General features: G+C 43.6%; 1 protein-coding gene across 5 annotated transcripts in view; it reads left to right on the top strand.

The window, feature by feature from the left end:
• Window positions 1–23,082, top strand: part of efnb3b (ephrin-B3b) — a 117,951-nt gene extending 94,869 nt beyond the window's left edge. For 3 of the 5 annotated variants that reach the window (XM_078936302.1, XM_023949032.2, XM_078936300.1), the window contains exons 3-5: window positions 10,879–10,971; window positions 13,277–13,339; window positions 20,133–23,082. In XM_078936302.1, coding sequence (XP_078792428.1) covers window positions 10,879–10,971; window positions 13,277–13,339; window positions 20,133–20,560 — 584 coding nt within the window. In that variant the 3' untranslated portion in view covers window positions 20,561–23,082. The remainder of the gene's footprint in view (window positions 1–10,878; window positions 10,972–13,276; window positions 13,340–20,132) is intronic. The other 2 variants (XM_023949033.2, XM_078936301.1) reach the window with 1 other exon arrangement.
• The last annotated feature ends 430 nt before the right edge of the window (window positions 23,083–23,512 follow it).

Raw genomic sequence — 23,512 nt, 5'->3', positions numbered from 1 at the left:
TCATCCCCAAAAAGAGGCAAACGGGATTACGGAGCGGGAGATTTATTGTCCAGGCACAGCGTTGTACGTAAACATTCCCGACCTCTTGGCCACATGACAGAGGTTATCCACACGGACGCCGGGATTACTCCCAACTGGATTACGACGGAAAAATGAGGGAATGGAGCTGAACTATGAGGACTGGGTTTCAGCGTGGGGAGGGGTTCCATATTAACATGATGTGACTCCTCATCGCTTTAATCTTCTGGCTTGGGGGGGGGGGGGGGGCATGGCTGTGGAGGATAGGTTGTCTTCATGGATAGACGGGAAGACGATAACGGCTGAGAATTAAAATGCCATCGAGCACAGAGAAGGATGGAGAGCACGCAAGCAGAGACACGGAGATCATTCCCCCCCCTTTAGCGGGATGGGGGGGGGGGGTTGCGTGTCAGCGCTGAGCTTTTTTAGAAGGTGGCGGGGGGTGGTGGGGGTGGGGGATGGAATCGAAGGGCTTTCCGTGAGATTTTCTATCATGTGAGTTTGATTCTTTGTTCGTGTTTTAAACTCATTTTTTTTTTATGTTTAACTCCCCAACAAGAAACAAATTACCCAAGATGCCCTCAGACGTTGGTGCAATTCAAGTATTTCTGACTTGCAGTTCTGCTTTTCCCTCCATTTCCACTTGTGATCCTTCTTGTTCTGATCCGTGGATCGACCACAACCTCCCAACTTTGGGTTTTTGTCCTCGGAAAACTCGTCCTTAAGGTCGTGTCCCACATTTTGTGCATATAGCACAGATGAAAATTGGTCATAGGTCAATATATGTGGAAAAATTGAGAAAAGCTTTGGTCTTTACGCAAAATTTTCACGGATGTCTCACAGATGAACCACGTTGAAACCACGGAGGAAGTACGATCTTACGCATATTTGCGTAAGATTTACATCATGATTGCGTGCAAACTCAATAGACCAAAACTTTTGAACCGAATTCAGATAAAAACCCGTCACCAAAACCTTCGCCGGTCATCTGCACACATCGACGAACGCCAGAAACACTTACAAATTACGTGTAACACGCATGTAAATGGTAAACGGTAAATACTTGTATGGCGCTTTTCTACGTTCTTCGAAGGCCTAAAGCGCTTTACAGTCACACACACGTTCACACACTGGTGGCAGCTCCACTGCCGAACACTGGCGACAACCTTCCACCAGGGGCGATGTGGGGTTCAGTGTCTTGCCCAAGGACACTTCGACACATACGCGGGCAAGGCGGGAATCGAACCTGCAATGTTCTGATCAGCGATCGACCGGCCTACCGCTGCACCACAGCCGTATCACGAAAGACTGAAATTTAATTTGAGGAAAATCCGTCAAATGGAGGTACTGGCTGTGCGACACGGCCTGTAGCAGCAGCTTCTGAGAAACAACTGCTTTGCTGGTGAAAGCAGCAGCAGGCAGGCGGGTCGGGGTTGTTTCCAAAGCAAGGGGGCCGCAGTCTGGCCACCGCCGCAGCGAGGCAACGGCTTATTACGGCTTTTTTAGTGCATCACAGCCGGGTTATGAAAGTGTCAGCAGAGATTTATGAAGACGATTGTAGCTACAGGACATTTCAGCTGCAAGTTGGTGGGGTTTGGTGTGTGTGAAAGGGGCTCGGAGAGAAGCGAGGTTGGATCCTCCTGCGCCGCCTGAGGGGAGAGGAGACCACTTTTTACGCTTTTCGTCATTCAAATGATTGCCTCTCAGGGCAAAGGGGGGTCTCAGACCTCCTTCCTGAGCAACAAAACCTCCTGGAGAAGCTGAACCCGGTTTAGAAGGATGCTGACTGGCTGGAATATTCAGAGCACAGAGACAGACACGCTCCACCACAGCGCCCCGAGCAAAACCCGACGCCCACTTTTCCTTTCACATCGCATCTACATCTGTCGTTGCAGTGTTTGCTAACACGACACAGTCGTGACGCAGCAAACGCTCCGTCACGCGTCAGAGGGACAGCGGACAGGGACGGCACAACCACAGCTGGGTTTAAGGAACTCTTTAGTTTGTGTGGGAATCAGGGCTTTGTTACACGAAACCATGAAACAGCCGTGATCAAAAAGGAAAAAACACAAAACAAAGACCAGCATCTGCAGTGATGATCATCTGCCTCAGTGCCTCTTAGCAATGATGCGACTGTCCAAAGTCAGATTTCACACAGTCAGCGGGTGGGATTTTAGCCGTGGATGTCATCTTCCCATCTCCCATTTCATACTTTGGTAATACAAACAAATCCCAAAAACATTTGTATAAAAAAAACCCAGATGAGAGTCAAAAGTGGTAAAAGATCAGACACGGAAATGTTGATTCGTTTATTTGCTCATTTTTTGAGGATTTTCTGCCCTCGGTTTTGCCTTCCAAGTTCTGGAGATGTTATTTGCCTACCCTTCTACTTGGTTGAGGAGGTAATTTAAGCTTTAAATAAGGTGTAGATACTTTTCAAATCTATTGATGATCATAATTTCCTATTTTAAGTGAGCATAATTAACCTAAAATATTGTAGCTACCATAGCAGGAACCTTTAGTTCACGTTCGCTTCACGCCTCTTGTGACCTAAGAACAAACCATCCAAGTTAGTGATTAAAATGATGGCTGTAGTGTTACTATATATAAACTAAATGAAAACCACGCCTTAAATCATAACCTTAGTTTTATCAAAGATGACATCACCATAGCAACCATACTGTTTTTGACGTGTTCTGGGCTCATGAATGTGTTCACCAATTTTCATGCCTTTACATTAAAGTAAGTGGAAAGTTTTCCTTAGCAACCGAAGTTTAAACTTTAAACTGAAAACTTTCATTACAGCCCCCCCCCCCCCCCCCCCCAAAAAAAAAAAAAAAACTAAAAACTAAAAGAGACCTCTATCTGATGAAATTTGTTTTTAAAATAAGATGAAGTGGGTCTTTTTGACCCACAAGATTTTTTTTCTAGATTTAATGGAGCGAAATAAAACCGTAGATACGCTTTTTAGGAATGTAGACCGGGTAAAATAAAGGTCAAAGGTCAAAAGCAATAATTGGACCACGTTGGTGGGTGTGGGGGAAAGTAAAAGTCATTTTTGCCTCGGATGGGTGCCGAGCTTCAGCTTGTTTTTCTGGGAGCGGTTGCCTGTTTCCATTTTTCATGATCATTACACATATAATAATATTTGTCCATAGGACTTAAGGACTTAAGCCGTAAAATGTTTTTAAAACGGGTTTTGTTTTGTTGTTCGACTGAAAAAATCCCACAATTGATCAAATCTTTAAAGTTGCTTTAGCTTCTTGAAAGAAATCAGATTTTTTTCTTTACAGACTGACTTTTTGAAGCACCAGAAGCATTCACAAAATAAAGCCTGTAAATAATTTCAATCATTCAAAACGAGTTAATTAGTAAACTCAGAGTAAATATGTGCAACTTTTCAAGCTTATGTTTGCTTCCATTGAGTTGTATTTTGATGTTATACGCATATTTATGCTCTTTGAAGGACTTTTTTCTGGTCTTTTTACCTGACTGTGCTTTTATTTCTTTAATCAGAGATGTGAATTACCAGCTTTGTCCTTGAGTCGGTTTATGCTGGAGTCCTTCGCGGTTCCGGTGGAGTGGAGGAAAAAGCAAAAAATCTTTCTGAAAGCAAGTGACTGCCAAAAAAAACAAACAAAAATAAAAGTTCTCCTTTGTTCCATCTGGGAGGAAGAGCCAGGTTTAGGCCGTCACTCAGCTGATTTGCTGCATGTAGGGGGGGGGGGGGGCAGCATATATCTACCCACTTCCCATGATCCTCTGCTACGGTTGAACTCTGATTGTTGTATGGTAGAAAGCTTTATCCAACCCCCCTTTCAAACTGGAAGCGCAGAGGAATCCCTGTCCTCGGCGCTAACCATCGACTGTATCCGAGACCTGGAAGGAGGCAGTGTGATGTCATCCAGAGAAGACGGTTCACTTCTGGCTTCAACCAAATGACGTCCATTCAGTCGCCAATTTTTTTGCACACTTCCACTTCGCAGAAAAATTGTCACAAAATTTTTTTTTTGCAATATGGATCCAGACGTCGTCGGTATGCAGTGATTGGTCCCAGTCCGTCTGAGTTGCTATGGCAACCACTCCCACTTGTTGGAAGGCCACACCCCTACCCTTTAACAGCAGGCAACACATAATCAGTCAAAGTTTTTGAACGCGGGGCATGGGGGGCCAGCAGGCACCGCCTACTTTTAGGGAGGCATCCGATTGGTCGGTTTATGACTTGAATAACTTGAACTACAGAAAAACAGGATTATCAAAGATGGTTATTCTGACAAACGGAATGACTGAGGATCAGATGTTTAGCCAGCGGGTACTTCCTGTTTGGAACGCCAGGGGTGAGGGGTCACTCAGTCCAGTTCCCACATACAGTCAACGCCGCTAACTTCTTCCACGCCACCGTTGGGATGAACTGCAGCTTGATTGAGGCCGACTGTGGGATTATTTCATTAATTAGGTTTCTCCGTTTCCCCCGCCTCCACCCACCGTCTCCCTGCCCTTCCCCTCCCCTCTCCTCCGGCGCTCCTCATCTCATCCCATCGCTGCTGATCATTGTCTCAATTACTCATCCTTTTCCCGGCCCAACTCCTTTCTCCTCGCCTCTTATCTAAACCCAGATTCCCATCGTCCAAAGCCGAGGTGGAGAAGATCTCCTCCCCGAGTTTCTCCGTCCCTCATCAGGGTTTCACAGATGTATCGGGAGATCTGAGGCGTTTGGGAAGAACGCACTTTGGATCTGTAGACAAAGGAGCCGCAGTCGGCTTTGTTTGGGAGATTCCCGGAAATAGTGACACCTGTAACGGCGCCTGATGGGTTTTGGGGGGAACAAAAATGCTCCAGCAGCCCTCCTGCTTCAATCTGCCTCCCCTGTCTCCTCCTCCTCTCCTCCTTTCCATCCATTACTGCTCCACTTTTCCAAAATGGAGACATTAGAGTCTTTCGTGTCATTGAAGCTCTCTCCTCACTTTCCGTTTTTAACTTCTCCGTCCCGTGGATCTCCTCCCGCCTCCCTCCGTCTCTCCACGCTCTCACATAGGCGCCATCGTATCACCGACAGCTTGTCACAGGCAATCAGTCTCCCGCGCCTCCTCTCCCAGCACGGCCTCCTCCATCTCCGCGTCTCCACGTCTCCCATCACCTTGTTGTCCTTCTCAGTGTGCCAGCAGTTATTACTTTCAGAGTAGTCGGGGTTACAGGGGGGTAAGCTGCTGGAGTCACTGCCGTTGCAGCCTTTATTGAAGGTTTCTAGAAATGTCCGCTCTTTCACCTCAGTGGGAGTCGACTCCTCACAGGAAGTGATGTCAAAAAGACCAAAAAATTAGCATTTGTTTCACAGTAACACGTTCTAAATAGAGTCGAAAGTGGTGCTCGACTAGCAAAACACACGAAACTGCATTTACGGGGAGTGCTTGAAGGCACCAGAAGAACAGAAATGGACACAAATACGTTTGTTTTTCTTTGTTTCATCGATACATTTTGTTTATTTTATAATGTTTTTTAACATTTTATTTCGTTTTATTTTAATACAACTTCTTTAAATTTTAATAGGACTTTAAGACTTTTCTTTAACTCTGTTGTATCCTATTCTACTCTATTTTATTCAACTCTATTCAATTCTGCTTTATTCTATTCTACTCCATTATATTCTACTCTACTATGTTCTATTATGTTGTACTCTATTCTATTCTACTCTACTCTATTCCAATCTGTTCTATTACATTGTATTGTACTCTATTCTACTCTATTGTATTCTATTCTATTCTGTTCTCTTCTATTCTACTCTGTTCTATTCTATTTTCCTCTATTCTAGGTAAATAATGAGCCTCAGGACTCACCTGCACCTTCCTGAGTCGATGTTTCCTATCCTCGTGACGTATTTTTGACTAAATTCTGTTTTTTTTTCCATCAATATGTTTATTTTCTGACTTTACGTCTTACATACGTAGATAACATAGCATAGAAACAGTTGAAAATGAAATGAAAATACAACAGGTGAGCATCATTTAAAACAGGTACAATCAGCCTCAGTATGACTGAGTCCTCCAGAGTCTTTCCAAAATAAGAAACTATGGTACAATGCAACATTTTAGAGCTGCAGAGGAAGTGTTATTGTGTTCAAAGCTTTTGAAAAAGATCAGTCAGATCCTTATTTCTGACATAATTAATGAAATGTCCCCAAATTCTGGCAAAAGTGTTTTTTGACATATAAGTTATTATTTCCGATGGTAAACATAAAGACTATTTTTTAACACTTGTCTTGTTCACCTCTCTGTGCTTGGAATATTCCCAAGTTTTATAGCTACTTATATTTAAATTGTTGGGTTTTAATAAATTCTGTTTTTAAAAACAAACTGTGTTCTCTCCAGACACGATAAACGTTCAAGAAATCTTTTTTTGCAAAAATACTTTTCTAGTTGTTAAATGTTTCATTCTGACAGTTATCTCACCCCATAAAGAAGAGATTGAACGCGACAGAGACAGTAAAGAATCAATCAAAGCCTGGAAAAATATCTATTCCAGAACGTTCTTCCTGAAAAGGTTCTCCTAAAAGAAAATGTTCTCTACAATTTATTCAAATCCATTTTTACACCTCAGTCTTTCTTATTTATGTTTTTTTTTTCTCACTGCACTGCTGCTCGCCTTGACCTCCACCTGCTTCTCTCCTCCTCCTCCTCTTCCTCCTCCTCCTACTTTCACACTCTGAATCCTGCACGGATGGGGAGATGAGGAGAGAGAGGTGTTACAAGCAAAGGCTGGAACTTTTTCACACCTTCCCGCTGCCATGCCCGTCTCCCTGCTCCAGACGGCTGTAGCCTGAAGGCAAAGCGTCTCTGCCGCCGCGAATCAGCGGCGAGCGTTCTGCAGCTCTAATGAACGTTGCCTCCGACGGATTCTGAACACTTGCAGGAGTTTGTAGTGTTTAAGGAGGAAAACACGCCCTGTTGCTTGTTTAGCTCATGCACTGAAGGCGTCATGCTAATTCTTTTTTTGCTTTGCTGCTTAAATGTTCCTTCTTGTGGGTTGGCACCGATAAAGTACCAATATTTGCTAGCAGCTAACAAGCTAGCAGGAAATTCCTTTAAGAAGGCTTTAAATCCAGCCTCCCCAATGCAATTCGGACGCCATGCTCTCTTAAATTGGGGCCCTTTCCTCTAATTCAGGGCCCTGCTCCCTAACTCGGGAGCCTTTGATGATGAAGCTTTGGACCTGTAAGGCTGTCACTTTAGTCCTAGTACTGTACAATTCTACAGCTGCATTTATTTTCTGAAACGCATCACGAGGTTTGCAGCTTTAGTTGAGGACTTTAAAAAAAATTTGCGACAAGAAGGATTGTGCGGCCTCTTCAAAGGGCTTAATGGTTTCAAAACTGCTACTCATTTTGGGTAGGGACTTACAGAGAGACATTCTAATTTTGATTAGATGAATCTCTCATTACATTTTTTAAGACATACCTGAACTATTCTGAGCATTTTTGGGCGGGAAGTCATTCTGTCTGCTGACCAAAGCTTTTCCATGCTAACCGAGTCCATTGACAACTTGTTCAATTCACTTGATTTGTTCAGAAAAGTCAGACATTTCAGTGGAAACCTGCTAATACCCCTGATCCCCCTGATTTATAGTCCAATACTGCAGAGCTGATGCTGTAGGTTTCCTTCCTGAAAATGCTCAGTTCCTTTTTAGTAAGTCAAATAAGCTGCAGCCTGTGCAGCAGTTGCATATGAATGCAGGGGTAGAGTCCATGCGGTGCAGCCAGGGTGTTAATGAATTCCAGCAGACTGGTAAATGAGGACTTATTAAAGCACCGGCCCCTTATAGTTTGACATTTCTAAGCTTCTGGTGGCGATCTATAAGCTCCGCCTCTGCAAATGTCACTGGAACAGTTGACCACACGGACAGGAGCGCCATGTTTCGATGTGTGTGTGTGAATGCAGCGACATGTATTCAGGGCAGCTGTCGTAAATCTGTAAAGATTTCTGTATGATTATTATTTTTATCGTACACTATCTGGTCATAAAAATCTCCAGATTTCTGTCAACTGTAAAACTCATTCAATCGTTAAAGGGTTAATGAAAATCGCTGCTTCAACCTTTAAGCTCAGGAACTGTAGAATGTTTATGGCATTATGCATATGTGCATTTAAAACACATAAAAAATTGTCTGATAGCGCTAAAATAACCGTTACTAAAACTACGCTAATACCCGACCTTGTTGGTAGCGTAAAAAAACACAGACAGACACCGCTACACTTTAGCCACTTTAGAAACGTTAGCATATTCACAATACCTGTAACTCCTAACCTGTTAATAACATGTCAAAATTCAGACCAATACAGCTAAAACAAACGTTAGTGTGACTATGCTAACCGCTAACCTTGTTAGTAACACGTAAAAAAAAAACAGACTGACACCGCTACACTTAAGCCACTTTAGAAGCGTTAGCCGCATTAGCGTATTCACAATACCTTGAACTCCCAACCTATAACACGTAAAAAACCTGACCAATACAGCTAAAACAAACGATAGTGTGACTATGCCAACTGCTAACCTTGTTAGTAACTCATAAAAAAAACAACCAGATTGACACCGCTACACTTAAGCCACTTTAGAAGCGTTAGCTGCATTAGCGCATTCACAATACCTTGAACTCCTAACCTATAACACGTAAAAAACCAGACCAATACCGCTAAAACAAACGTTAGTGTGACTATGCTAACTGCTAACCTTGTTAGTAACACCTAAAAAAAAAAAAAAAACACAGTCCGACACCGCTACACGTTAGCTGCGTTACCGTATTCACAATAACACCCAACCCTAATCCATATGTGTAATATGTAAGACTTAAAGCACTCTGGACTATAAAGCAAGATGTTTTGAATGGGTCACACAGACGTCCTGCTGGATTTTCTCACTTCTGATCACAGAGACAAATGCAGATATCTGTGCGATCGCATTCACAGTTTGAAACTCAGTTTTTTAGGTTCTTGTGTCACGGAGACACAGCGCTATGGCTCTGTTGCTGTGACAAGCAGATGTTTAAATACATCCTCTTGTTCCTTGTGTTTTTTTTTTCAAGCATCATTCAGCAGCTTATCAACTTTTTATTTTATTTTATTTTTTCACACCATGAGTTTCTTTCGGGGTTTTTCTGAGTTTATTCAAACTTTATTCATGGTTTACCTCTGCACCTCTGACGTCTTCAGGTCTTCATTTGAGTCAGCTGCCGTGTTGCTTCAACGTCTGCAATGAAATCTATTTTCTCCCACAACTTTTGAGTTCAACTATGGAGCCAAATTGAGACGTGGAGCTATGTAGTGTGTATTTAGTTTTTTTTTATTTGGTATTTTGGTGTACTTTCTCTGATCTTGGATAGATGGTTATGCTTTTTTTTAAATGAAATGATAGTAAGGTAAAAACCCTGAGCTTTTTTCAGACTTTCAGCATAAACAATTTACTTTACATATTTCAAGCAATCTTACCATTTATAAAAGCCCATTCTGCATGAACCAGCTTTCCTGCACGTTGTGCTGTTAATCCAGTAAAATACATTTGTTTGGGCTAAATATGGCATGCAGAGTTTTTCTTTAGCTGATTATTCATGAAATGTTAGCATTATGTTGGATTAGTTGGATAAAAAAAAAGCTAATATTAGCATCAAGTCAGCTTATGCTCCTCGATAATTAATTTTTTGTATTATATTTATTATTTTAGCTATGTTTCCCTATTAGATGTTTTAAGATAATATGGCTCATAGCTCTAAATTCTCGCTGGGTCTTTAGCTAAGTTTGCTGATGTTAGTTCTGGTTTTACCACCAATTTATTAAGTAGCCCTGCATTTTTCAAGATAATTTGGTACTTAGTTTTAGGGCTGGAGTTAGGCTATTTGTCTCTTTTTAGCAAATTGCTAGCTCACTTAGCAGATTTTGGTGATGTAAGCTTTTTCTATTTTGTTTAGCTAGTTTTAGTTCTCGTTTTTCATCTATTTTGACACTCATGTTTGATTTTTGTATCTTGCTAGCTTGTTAAGCACATTTTGGCTTTAGAGTGAAGTATTGTAGGATCATGAGAGCTTGATACACAAATGTTGCTAATATTAAACTAAAGCTAACTCTTATAGTGTATTTTTTTATAGTGGAAATAATACTTAGTCCTTTAAATATTTTTTGCTAATATTAGTATCATGGTAGATTAATCGGCAAATTTTGCTAGTATCTGGTAGGCATTTTTTGCTATTTTTGGTTTTAGATAAATTGGCATTTTACACAATTAGCTTTAGCCTCTTTAGCAAACTGTTTCAGCATACAGCATTTGCATCATCAGATATAATTCAACTGGTTTGTTTTATTTTGCAGGTGCTTACTTTAGTGTTGACCAAACCACCTCACTCTGCTGTACTTGCAATTGAACTCTGGTGCGATTTGCTGCAGTGTCAATGCAGACACACTGCACTTTTTTTTTTCTTCATGATACTCTTTTCGGGCAGTACCAAATAATAAAAATACTAAAAAGAATTTTTTTTAAAAAGCTTCACAGCAGTAGTGACTTTTATTCCAACCACAAAAAATCAGGAATGATTGCTTTTTGTAATAATTGAAATATTTTTTAGCTATTTTTGTGTGAATAGTGTTGGATCAGAAAGTGATTCTGGATATTTGCATGTGCTGTACTTCATTTTTAATGAGTTTTTTTCCTCTAATAATGGCACTTGTTTGGAAAAACAAGATGGTCTAAAGATGATCAGATGGTCTAAAACAAGGAGAAGTTAAAAACTTCTACAAACATCCTGTAGACCTGTGACCCAGTGTTAGCTGTGTGTGCTCAGACTGATTCATTGTGTTCTTCTTGTGTTTTTTTCCCCCTCCAGCCACGTCGGATGGGACGCGTCAGAACCTAGATAGCATGAGAGGAGGCGTGTGCGCCACACAAGGCATGAAGGTGGTCCTAAAAGTGGGACAGAGTAAGTCTTCTCACCTCTCTTTTTATTTCTTTGCGCTGTAATCTTACTTTGTTGGTGCGAGCACACACACACACACACACACGTGTGTTCACCTCCCTTTGTGTGCGTTCTGCAGAGCACATTAGGGGCTCTTTAAGTGGCAAGAACGACGCACAAGTGTGGGATCAGTCAGCTCTAATGAGGCCTGTTGACTCCCTCCTCCCGCTGCCTTTTAGCCGCCACTGACTCACACTGGACGCCGTCGACCGCGCTCGTGATGCGCAGGTGTCGACGCAGGCGCCCGGACTCACGCGCACACACATGACCCCACGCAGCAGAGGCGCGATAACTAAATGACTGCATTTGGCGTTAGTGCACGCACTCTGTGATTTTTTTAATGACTCGTGCGCGTCTAATTTGTTCGGAAAATATTCCCGGCTAATGGCTCTCACATGCTGCTTTTCCAGAATGAGGTTTAAGAAAAAAATACATATAAAAAGGCCCATTTAGGCATTTTCTGTACTTTCTCTGACCTGTTTCTGCACATAATGGCCCCCTGTCCTCAGTTTGACCGCCCTTACGTACACACGGGGAAAAAAAAGAACCCTGCGAATTTCGGCGTCTTTGATCCATGTTATCGGAGGTTCTGTTTGAGTTCTATCAGTCCGGAACATCAGCCGAGTCAGCGCCGCAGAAGCAGCACCTCCCGCGCTCCCTTTATTTCCCCCGACTCTTTCTCCTCGCCAGCCGTGGAAACAAACCCTTTCCTCTTTGCTTCCTTTCCAAATTCCCCTTCTCCCTCTCCTCATCATGACCTCCATCTTCCATCGCGCTTGCTTACCTCCGTCTTATCAGGCGAAAAGGTCACGTCCGTGTTGTTTGTCGTCTGAAGAAGCGGGGCCTCGCGCCCGCTGAGATAAGGCGCCTAGCTTCAACCGCTCGTTTTATTGCAGCCCACTGCAGTCATGGACCTAGTACCTTTACCTAGAACCTGGTGAAGATGAATTTACACCCACACACACATACACACACACAAAATGATGACATCACAGCTAGCACAAGTGTCAAAAAAAATTAAGGGGACCAAAAAGTTATTTTGTCGCTCAAAGCAAAAAAAGTTCAAAATCTACGAATGAAACCAAAACAAATGCATCGAGGATATCATAGGGAAGTTTTAAAAATATTATGGGATGGCCACAGGTCAGCCGTTTTGTGGCACAGTGTCAAATTTCTTTTTTTTTTTTCACATTTTCACTCAATGTGTGTAAAGAAAAACTTGTTCAAACGATTTTTACAGAATTTCACACAGTCTACAACCATCACCCGAATTTTGTTGACCTTTGACCTCTGGAAAAGGCCACCATCTTGAATATTCCAACCCCAAACAAAAGCCACCTTTAGTTCCATCTACAATTTTATCTATCCTTATCCTATCCTTCATCTATCATCTCCTAATCCATGCGCACCATTGGGAAGCTACCTATGAAAAAACAATTCTGGAAGTAAAGTTTGTCAGTTTTGCGTGGCGTTAGCATGGCGAGCTCACAAAATAGGTGTTCCCTTGTTGCGCCCACATTTTTTTACTGGAATAATGTGAAATTGTAAAACATGAATTGTTGGCTCCAGCTGAATGAAACAATATGACATTTGATATGTATATATTATGAATGTGGGCCTGGTTAATAAAAAAGAAAAAGAAAACGTCAGTTGCTAAGGAAATCCAAAAATTTACTTTTGCCAATTCTTCCAAAAATGACACAGACCTGTTCGTCACCTCCAGGTGACCAAAACATTAAATGGTTGCTATGGAGTTAAAGCATTAGAAAAGTCACCATTTTGAAAAACAAAAGTGTGGGGGAGGGGTTTATGCATTTGTGAGGTGCAGCTCTGACCAGGCTGGCAGAGGAGGGGGGGGGGGTGTGTGTCGGAGCAGGTCAGTCAGGTAAAAAGGGGGGCAATGGGGCTTTCAAATACCTTTTTACCCTGTTGACTACAGAGGGGCATTGACCCCAGTCACCCCCTGACTTCAGCTTGCTCAGCAGACTGCCGGAACATTCTGGTTGAGGACCATGCGAACATCAGAGCATCTCATGCAGTGGCGCTCGTGAACGCTCTTTAATGCCGGCACCGGACAGATGGCCCGATTTAACGTCGGCAGATTACGAGCGGCCTCGCCAAAGCTGCACTCGGGTCAAAGCAGCAGAAAATATTTCTTTAGATTCTTTTTTTTTTTTTTTTACTAAACGAAAAAAAAAAAAAGTCGACTGCTGTGGAGAAAAGTACCCGTCTGATTTGAGTCTCTTCTCTCCCCTCCCCCTCCATCCAGGCCCATATGGGCTCCCCCCAAAGAAGGAGCCTCCAGCGGGACGCACCACCAGCAGAAACCCAGGTAAGCAGCAAAGCAAATGGAGTTAATCCCCAGCAGATCCATCCGCAAAATGGATGGAAGGAATGAACGAAGGCTGCTGGATATAAAGGGAAAGAGGAAGAGAGGGGAGGGGGCGACAGATGGAGAATGTGCAGCGGTGACATCTGCCGATCTCTCCGTTTAATTCCATATTTCTCTCCGCTCCTTCGTCTCTGCACCCGGCCCTTCCAGCTAAGTGCTGCGGGTGGCGAACGGACGGATAATAGCTACCTTGGGAGAAGGACAAGGAAAAAAAAAAAGAGAGGAGGAAAAGTGGGGGAAGAGGGCAAATGCAGCAAATGGGAGTTCTTGTGAGGAGTTTGTTGGTTCTGCAGCTCCGTGCGTTCCAAGGATCTGGAGAAGGTAAACATGGCGGCTGTTTCCAGCTGCACATGAAAGTCTGTGGGTTTCTTTGGATCCGCAGAGCCGTGAATTGACGCGTTCACACCTTCGTCCATAGGCGGCGAGTGTGCAAAGTGAGAAAACAATGATGCTTCGACTAGAACGTGTGAACAACTCTCCTTATAAATATGCATATGATTCATTCAGCATGTGAGGAGTCGGCGGAAAAAACGCACGCACTTGTCCGCACGTGTGAAACGACCGGTTGGACGCCAAAACGCAGATTTTCTGACTTTCCTCTACCTTAAGATGGAAGGACGAACCCCGACTTTGGAAAAACCAGCCTCCCTCTCTTTCTCTCTCTTTCTCTCTCTTTCTCTTTCTCTGATTGATATGAATTTGTTTTTGGAGTTTTCTCTCCCTGTCAGCTAATTTGTTACAAACTCCACTCAGCCAAATCAAAACACGCTGACAATTATACACTCCCCGTTAATTCACTTTTCACACTCCGCTGAGGATGCACATCCATAAATTTGTTTCATATCGAAGAATAAGGCGCTCCTGATGATTGTTATCTGCGCCGCGTAAGGAAGAACTGCCAAAGCAGCATTACTTTTTTATTATCTAAATTAGCTGCTAGCTCCGCAGCATTCAGACGTTCCCCGCAATCTTTTCTGTTCAATCGACAATAAAGATGCGCCCGCAGTTATCAGTGGAAGCCATTTGGGTTTTTTGCTCCTACCTGACATTGATGTGATAAATATGAAAGTGAGTTTGGGTTAATGAATTTTCTTTTTAAAGAAAGGCTTAATGCTGATTGTTATTCTTTTGCAGTGGTTGCTCATTAGAGGTCTTCTCTGTTGCTGGATAAAGACACAAATGTCACCCGTTGATCTGTAGTGGGCTGGTCTGAAGACCGCTTCGTTATCGCTTAGTTATTGTCTCCATCGGGGCTCGGGAACATTTCTGAACTCTGCCAAAATGGGAGGAGCAAAGAGATTTTAAGGTTGTAGAAAGAAACCTTGTGGGCGAAACTAAAGATTAAACAGCCATTTACTGCGGTTTTGATTTTTTGAGTAAAAGAAATAATCACAAGATTTCGAAAAGCTAACCACAAAGGCGCTAAAAGGCTCTGGAATCCAACTGTTACTTCTGTTTTTTTAAAGTTAAACGAGGTTATATTGGAAAACCATACTTTCTTTCCACACTATAAGGCAAACTTAAAAGCTTAAACCCTTGTGCTGTCCCAGGCACATTGGGAGTTGGGTCATCTAGACCCCACTAGACAGTGCGCTGAACCTTTTTTCTTCAATCATTTATGATCTTCACTGGTGTCCATGGATTACCGTATTTTCCGGACTATAAGTCGCTCCGGAGTATAAGTCGCACCAGCCCAAAAGTGCATTATAAAGTAGAAAAAAACACAGATAAGTCGCACTGAATTTAGTTCTAATATAAGTCGCTGCGGAGTATAAGTCGCACCCCTTGCCAAACTATGAAAAAAAAGGGCAACTTATAGTCCGGAAAATACGGTACATGAAATCTTTCCACCTTTGTCATGGTAGGGATAACATGTCAATGCAATGGTGGGGTCATAGGATTTTTCTAAAAACAGCAGAACGCCTTCTGTATGGATTCATTTTGCTTGAATTGTTCGGTTGCTTAAGTAAAGGGCTGGTTACATAGGATAACCAGGGTTCGATTTCCACTGGGGTGCGGTGAGCCTCCTCCAGACCTTTCACTCGTACAAAGGGGCCGAAGTCTGGGTCTCCCTGTGCTGGTCCCCAGCCCGGATAAAATACAGGGTTGTGTCAGGAAAGGCCTCCGCCCTGAAGATCTCTAGTGAACCCCTGAAGGAGTATGCCAAAAGGTGAACCACAACAAATTCTGGTTGTGTTTACTGATGTTGAAGTGATTTTGAGAGGTACATAGCGCTCTGTCTAAATGTTAGCCTGTTTTTTGGTACAAGTCATCAACAAGGTTGGAAGTTAGGTTAGTCTCAGTAATGTTTGTTTTAGCTGGATCAGTCTGTTTGTTACGTGTTGCAAGCAAGGTTGGGAGTTACGGATATTGTGGGTATGCTAATGCTTCCCCTGTGGCTAACATGTAGCACGGTCCAACCAAGTTCTAAAGTTACGCAGTCAATCAAGTCGGACTGACAGACTTATCTCTGAATCTTTTGTCTCGCCTAATGCGTCTTATAGTTTGGGGCGCCTTCTACATGACAAGTTTGAATGTAGATCATTCATTGATGGTGCTCTTTATGATCCAGTGCTCCCTATAGTCCCAAAACTACAGTTTACCTTTATATGTACTGGGACCATAAGGATTAACAAAGTTGCACTACGAAAAATGAACAGTTCAACTTTTATACATAAGCAACACAGATAATGCGGTATGACCACATCACCCAGAATGCCTAGAGGGTCTTAGAGGCAGGCAATTGGTCAGAGGGTTTGATGGGAAGTTTTTGTAGTGAACTGTGTTTTTTGTCTCCTTTATCTGCAAAAATGAAACCTAGAAGTCAGACAAACTTTATTGACAATAACTCAACATTGTTCCGTTCTAACACATTAAATACAAAATAATACTAGCGCTCCAACTGGGACTACAGTACCCATAAAGCTCCAACAATCCATTAGGTGGTGTGGTTTCATAGTTTACCAGAATAAACAAGACAGAGACACAAGTTCCGGTTGCGGGTTACAGCACGGACGTGTGTGGCTCACGGCGGCAATATATCTATCTTCAAGTGACTAAAACTTGATTTTCTCCAAAAACAAAAGAGAACTGGCCATGGCCCGTAAGAAAAACCAAACAACAGGTGACTACGAAGACCTTAAAAAGATTCTTGATTATATCAAAGCTTCTTTGTATCCTTTCATGGAGCAAGTGACCGCCAAGCTAACTCCTCTCATGGAGCTAATGGAAAAGTTCCGAAGACTCCAAGCTCAAAACGACCAAAAAGAAAATTAGCTTTTTCCAAGTTTACAGAAGTACAGAAGGGTTTGTGTAAAATGGAAAAAATGTTTTTGGTCAACAAAGCTCAATTCTTATGACTTAACCCAAAGATGACGTTGACCGAAATGCTTTTACCGTTTAGCCACTGAGATGACATCAGCGAAATCTAAATAACACACGCTCTTTGACATACTGTAAATCTTCAATCATATACGCGATCAAGGTGAATCATTACTAACGTAAAGCGTAATGGCACAAAATTGCTTTCGTTGAGTTACGTTGATTCCGTAAACACGTAACTACTGTGAAGTTGTGGGAGGCAGTGGCTCAGGTGGGTGACTAGGTCGTCCAATGATTGAAGGGTTGGCAGTTCGAACCCCGCTCCCCAACTGTCGTTGTGTCTTTTGGCAAGACCTTTCAACCTCTCCGCCTCCAGTGTGGCTCCACTGGTCGGTGGATGTTTATGAATGTCCCGGTGATGATCAGTGGCGCGAAGTGGCAGCCACGCCTCTGTCAGTGTGTCTCAAGGCAGCTGTGGCTACATCAGTAGTTTACCATTACCAAGTATGAATGAGGAGAGAATGAATAATGGAGATACATTGCAAGCACTTTGAGCGTCTGTCACAATCCGATGGTTACTACTGGAAAGTGGTGTGTCTTGGCACAAAGCTTTGAGTGTCATCAGTGTAAAATGTTGCATTTCAACATAAAGTGTTAGAATCTGATAGAATTACGGTTAATTGCCTAAATGGTTGAAGAGTTACAGTAGTTCAAAAAATGTCAACACGGGAGCTAAAGCTCTGGTGTTAAAGGGTTAATAAATAACCTCAACAAAGCATCCCAACAACGTGTTCCCATTTCAAGACTGTAATGTCGGCAAAAAATAGACACTTACCATAACCTTCTGCGTGTTTTTCTTCAGTACTGCAGTCCCTGATAACATAAAACACTCTTTTCCTTCAGTGCTTGAGGACAACTTGATCTACAGTATAAACCCTCTCTAGGCCATTAGTTATTCAATGGGCTGGCAAACAGAAAAGATGTGAAACACAGTGAGGAAAACAGACATCAAAGCCCCCACTCATGTGACCATAACCAAGAGCAAAATGTTGATGTCAGCCTGTGAGGAGAGGCCGTCAAAGATGGAAAATAAGGGATGAGGGTTTAATAAGAAGAGGAAGAAAGCAGTGGGAGATGTAGGGGAGTCTAATCGACGTCTGGAATTAGGCGGACGTAGTAAAGGGAGCTCAGGTGGATTCAGCTCCGGTTTTGGAGGAAGACAGGTCATTACGGCCATGACAACCTGGAGATGGAGAGAGAAGAAAGCAACGTGTGCCAGGAATAATGATGGGCCAATCCAAAGTCGTAACCAGCTCGCCGCTCTCTCCAGCACAGTCCGGCGCCCCTTTTCCATAAACACACCAGTGCCGGCCTTCATCCACCTGCCGAGTTCTGACCTCAACTTGGACACGACGGGCGGAGTGTGTGGTCTGGTGGTACAAGTGGAGCACTCTTTATGTGGTGGGCCGTAATACTAAGAAAACACAGTTCCTAAGGGTTGGGGAGTCGAGTGTTACCTGCACACGCTCTGTGGCTCAGCCGGGCTTTCCACAGGAGCAAACGCCGTGCAGCGTCCCGCCGCAGACATTCCTCTCCGCTTTCTATGCGCCGCCGTCCACTTCATCACACAAGTGAAGAGACCGCAAATGAGTTTCTGTGAGATTTGCTGGAGACCTAAAGCATTCCACCGGCTCAAGCCAATGCAGCCTCTACTGGTGGAGCCAAACCATCACCATTAGTCATGCTATTGTGGTGCAAAGAGAGCTCTGCTGTTTTTTTAAGAACTCATAAACGCACACTATCGGAAAGCTTACAGCGTTATTGCTTCTTTGTCGAGATAGAAGGACAATTTAAGGAAGAGGAGCAACAAAAGTTAAAAACAGATTCCTAAAAAACTGAGATGAAAAGCAGAAATCTCTGGAACATGAACCCAAGACGACTTAGTCTGTGTTGGATCCACCTTCAGCAGCAGTAATGATCAGTCTCTGCTCTCCAGCTTCAGTTCATTAAGGTTTACAGGAATGGAGCCTTTTACAGCTCACCGTGGTTGAACCGCAGCATTTTATTTGGACTGAGGTCTGCACTCTGGCTGGTCCATCGCAACCTCCTGATCTTCTTTATACAAGTGTATAAAGGAGTCACAACCTCCCTTACGGGTGGGTACGGGATGTCTGTGGTGGAAAAACTAGTCAAACCTGTACGGAGCGCGCAGATGGCTCACATAAAATATCAAAGTGCGTGCAACTTACATTAGCCTTACGAATACTGGACGATACATCCACCACACCCACGACAATGGTACATTCCATTTTAGTACGGTCAAGTCTCAAGCTAACTAGAAGACACACCGGCGCTCCCCTTAAGAGACCCACCTTTTTAATTTAGCTTTTAGTTGATTTTAACTGCTAATTTTTTCTATTAGTTTTAGTCTAGGCTATTTTATGTATTTATTTTCATTTTATGCATCTTATTCTCAATTTTATGTTTTTATATACATCTTATGTTTTTAATATTAGTATCTTATCATGATTTTAGCTCCAGTGTTTCTTGTGGGGATTTTTTCCTCCAGGGCTTGCTGGCTTGGTCGGCGGTTGTTGCTGCAGTTCTCGCCCTTGCTGGGGCAGCTGGGGTCTAATTTTGCAGCTTCATGGCTGTGAAGTGGACCCCAGTGTTGTCCCAGTCTGGGGGGGGCGCTGTGGCGATGCTCCCGTGGCCGGGCTGGCTCCTGGTATGAAGAGATTCCCAAATACCGTTTCCTCACAGCAGAGCCAAGCCATACTTGTTTGTTTGTTTGCTTATTTATTAATTTAAAGTTACATAGTCATTATTCTTTGTACGTGGGGGCCATGGGTCATGTGTTTTAACGGAGGGGAGTGGGAAGGGTGAAGGGTGGGTTGGGTTTTTACTGTAATGTTGTGTGTTTTCTGTTTTTAATGTTAAAGCACTTCGAGCTGCACAAAATGCACGAGAAGCACTATTTTATGAATAAAGTTTGATTTGATTTGATTTGATTTGATTAAGATGCGGCCACCCTACTCTATGACCCTCTATGGGCCCAGACAAGCAACTTATTGTTTAAATATTGTTGTTTAAATATCTCTTTTTATAAAAAAATAAATAAAGGCATATATTTAAATAAAGACGGTAGAAAGATTTAGAGCTTGTTTTGGGCTAAAGTTGAAGGAATAGTTATCAGTCTTTCTATGAATAATTGAAATGGCTTAAGTGTTTTGGCTTGTCTTCTGTTCAATGATAGTTTCCAAAAACTGTGCCTCACATTGAATTGCTGCTTCTGTTGGAATGAGCATCCACTAATATAGTGTTTGCTCCTCTCAGTTTAAAAAAGGCCAAAAGGTGTATTTGGTGTAATCTTCGTCGGTCCCTGGACTAAAACTCTTCTGTTGTGTTTTAGGTGGTGCAGGAAACTCCACCCAATCTCGAGGGCCGATCGGAGGGGATGGCGGAGGTGAGAATGGCCCCCTCCAAGGCTCCAACATCGCCGTCATCGCTGGGACAGCGGGAGGCTCCGCCTTCCTCCTGCTGGTCACCGCAGTGATCTGCTTCGTGTGCTACCGGCGCCGGCACGCGAAACACTCGGACACCCACCATCCTCCGCTTACCCTGTCCTCCCTCACCAGCCCCAAACGGGGAGGCGGCGGGGGCATCACCAGCTCCAACAACAACGGCTCCGAGCCCAGCGATATCATCATCCCGCTGCGGACCTCAGACTCAGCCTACTGCCCTCACTACGAGAAGGTGAGCGGGGACTACGGTCACCCGGTGTACATCGTCCAGGAGATGCCGCCTCAGAGTCCGGCCAACATTTACTACAAAGTATGAGAGAACTGTCACTCTGGATGACTGGACACGCCCACCTCCCTCCTCCCAGCCAATCCCAGCGTTTGCCATCCCAGCTTCAGCCCCGATCGCCTCAATACTGAAAGTATTGTCCCCCTCGTCCCACCCTTCTTGGCCCTCAATCACAGTTGAGTTTCCAGCTGAACAAACCGCCGCCCCATTTCCCCCGAAGAGGGCCATCAAGTGTGTTCGGTGATACACGACCCTTCTTGAGGCCCTCAGGAAGGGGCAAGAGGAGCTAAACACGCCCCGTCCGTGCATTACTGAACCGTCACCGCCTGGGGCCAACTTGCAAGCGCAGCACACCCCCTTCTTTGGAAGGGTACGGACCTGGTGCCGAGTCATGTGAGGTTTCCCAAAAAGAGAAAAAACCTCAGGAGACTCTGATTGTTAGAGGCCACGCCCACGTGGTCCGTTGCCCCGCCTCCTCAGAGAACAAGCGGCAAGTCCACTAACTCAAACCGCAGGGCCTCGCTGCCTTTGGTTCGTCTGACTCGATCGCCCGAGCGGCGCTCACATGACCACGCCCAGGCCCGACGTGGTCGGAACAATCGGTGACGCTCAGAATCTTGTATATTTTATTAAGCCGTGTGTGAGTGTGCGTGTGAGTGTGTGTGTGTGCGCATACAGGTTGGATAATAATTATGGTACTGCTGCCGCACTTTTAGACGAGTGTGTTCAGCAGGTTGGTGTGTGTGTGTGTGTGTGTGTGTGTGTATGTGTGTCCTTTAGACTTGTCTTAAATACCAAAACACAAATTAGTGAGTGAATATCAAGAAAAAAAAGGTTAGATTTTTTATGGCTATCAACACTTATAGATGATATATATATGAATATCCAGTAAAAAATTTCTAGATGTTTTTCTTTTCTTCTGTTTTTTTTTTTTCCATGTTTGGCTTTTTTCCGTTCCAGTCCACCTCTACTGATTTTTATCTGTTTTTTCAAACTTGACCTGATCTCCTGCCTTTTGCCTTGTACAATAATTTAATCCTTTTTTCTTTTTTTTTAGCGAAGTTGATGCCCCCCCCCCCCCCCCATTCAGCCCCGCCCCTTTAGGGTCCACTGTATATTTTTCTAGCTCCTTGTACTATGCTGTAGTTTTGAGGTCTAGACCTCGTTCGTGGAAGTGTTGAGGTAGAAACATTTATGAAAGTTTTTCTGTTTATTTTTAATTTCCTGTGGGGGAGGGGGGAGAGGACGGATGCGGGGGTGGGGGAGGGGAAATAATTAATAAAGGGGGGTAGGGGGGTGATGAAGAACTTAAAAAAAATAAAAGAAGACGAGGAAAGACTGTGAAGTAATTGCACACTAAGGAGGAGGAGGAGGAGAGTGAAAGATGAAGGATGGATAGAGACCGAAGAGACTTCCTCTTTGATGGACCGACCGCCAAAGTGGACTTTGGGGGGAGGGAGGGGGGTTGGACTCTTGACGAGCAGAAAGAACGGACCTTCTCAAACACACACATTCACCGGGACGCCGCCACGCTTTCCGTTCAGACGGTTCATGAGCCTCGCCCCGTTTCCACCAAACACGCCGATTCCCCAACATTTTGATGACTGTCGCAAACGCCTCTCAGCCGCGTCGGGCGGGCGGCGCATCGTCACCCCCTCCCCTTTTCCCCCCTTTTCCAATTTCCCACCTCTCACACATACACACACACTTCTCACCTATACTGATCGCCGTCATGTGACTCTGTGTTCCCGTGATCGACCCGCCGGACACGGGAAGGATGAAACGAGCGATTGTGCGTTTTTCTTTCCTCCTTCACACACTCACACTCACACAGACACGCAAACACGCCAGTGCCCGGCGCCGCGAGCTCGCAGAGTTCAGAGGTGTTCAAATGTGCATACTAATAAAGCTGTTTTGTGTTGCTCAAACATGTTTATGGCTTATGTGTAAACTGGGTGGCGGTGGACCGCTTTTCCTTTCAGACTCGCACACAGACGCACACAGACACACACAAAGCCTCCAGTGTTGTTGCCATGTATCCTGTGTGAAGCCAGTGTTAAACCTGAAACCTTTCAACAATTCTCAGCTGTGTTTTGTATCATATAATCTTTCATACCTGCGTGTCACATTCGTCTGAAATGAATTTGTTTGGCACTCGATGATGATGATGATGATGTTCCCATAATGCTTTTTCACTCCATCGGAGGAGGAAGAGTTCGGATTGTACTTGACTGTATTAAAGTTGATTTTCAGAAAAGTTGGGTGGGTCTTAAAACAACAACAAAAAAACAAAACAAAAAAAAAGCACCTCAAATTCTTCTTTTTTGTACCAATTTGTGTTTTTTTCTGTATCCTGTTGAGTCTGTGTCAGTTTAAACATGCTCAGAGTACTTTAAAAAATTCCTCCATGCCAAATGAAGTGTCTGCTTTTCTCTGTTGATCATTTTCTTCAGTGTTTACGGCAGAAAAAAAAACCAACAACAAATAACCGATTTTCTGTTGTTTTGTTCCCTCAGTAAAAGAAAAGAACTTTCTTTTTCTTTAGATTTTCATGTCGGTGTGATGTCTGGCTTTCTTTATGAAAAAAGCAAACATTGACGCAGCTGCTGATGTTTTAAAGAGAAATAGTTTAGAGGGGGGCTGTAAAGAGCAGCTTTAAAGACCCACTCCGATAAAAATGGCGCTTTTGGTGTTTTAAGGTGTTCTTGTTTTCTGCTGATGGAGGACATAGATTGTATTTTCTGCACTATGGGAAGGGCAAATTTTGAAATATAAGACACACTGAACTATAGACCAAGTCCATAACTGCGTTCACAGGAACTCTAGAACTTGTTTGTGACACGACATACAGTAGCCATGTTAAGTGTTAGCCGCATTAGCATGTTTACAACGCTAGTTACTGCTAACGGTGTTTGCAACACGTGAAAAATCCCCTAATGACAAACGTTACTGTGACTATGCTAACTCCCAACCACATAAAAA

Source organism: Oryzias latipes, chromosome 18, assembly GCF_053564925.1.
Source record: "Oryzias latipes strain Hd-rR chromosome 18, Olatipes_Hd-rR_3.1".
In the NCBI taxonomy this organism is placed as follows: Eukaryota; Metazoa; Chordata; class Actinopteri; order Beloniformes; family Adrianichthyidae; genus Oryzias; species Oryzias latipes.
Note: the sequence above shows the minus strand (reverse complement) of the source record. Positions and strands in the feature narration are given on the sequence as shown.